This window comes from Eimeria mitis, genomic scaffold, assembly GCF_000499745.2.
Source record: "Eimeria mitis Houghton genomic scaffold, Emh_scaff2808, whole genome shotgun sequence".
NCBI classification, from domain to species: domain Eukaryota; phylum Apicomplexa; class Conoidasida; order Eucoccidiorida; family Eimeriidae; genus Eimeria; species Eimeria mitis.
Window position 1 is genome coordinate 830 of NW_013571147.1, and position 479 is coordinate 1,308.

Genomic DNA, 479 nt, shown 5'->3' on the forward strand with positions numbered 1-479 from the left:
TTGGTCATCCTCTTGCTGCTGTTGCTGCTGCGCTTGCTGCTGGCATTGCTGCTGCTGCTCCTTCACAGCCTGAAGAGGCAGGAGCCGCAGGGCCTGCTGCTGCTGCTGCTGCCGTCTCTGCTGCTGCTGCTGCAGTGTCGGTGGCAGCACGAGAGGGGCGAGAGGCTGCAGCGGCTGCAGCGACGGGAGCGACCATGCTCTGCAGCGGTAGGGCCCTGCTGCTGCTGCTGCGGCTGCTGCTGCTGCTGCTGCTGCTGCTGGCTTGTGTCTGATCCCTAGGAGAGTTTCACTGGCAGGTGAAGAGAACCGCAGACCCGAAGGCTCTGGTTGCTGCTGCTGCTGCTGCTGCTGCTGTTGCTGCTGCTGTTGCTGCTGATCCTGCTGCAGCAGCTGCAGCTGCTGTTCTTCACGCTGCACCTCCTGCTCCGGTTTCTGCTGCTGCTGCTGTTGCTGCTGATCCAGCTTTTGCTGCTCTTGCG

General features: G+C 62.8%; 1 protein-coding gene across 1 annotated transcript in view; it reads right to left on the reverse strand.

Moving 5' to 3' along the window:
- The window catches only part of EMH_0059010 (uncharacterized protein), a gene marked incomplete at both ends in the record, with an annotated part of 7,482 nt that overhangs the window by 596 nt on the left and 6,407 nt on the right, over positions 1–479 (reverse strand). Inside the window, one exon of the mRNA XM_013497630.1 lies at positions 67–477. Coding sequence (XP_013353084.1) covers positions 67–477 — 411 coding nt within the window. The remainder of the gene's footprint in view (positions 1–66; positions 478–479) is intronic.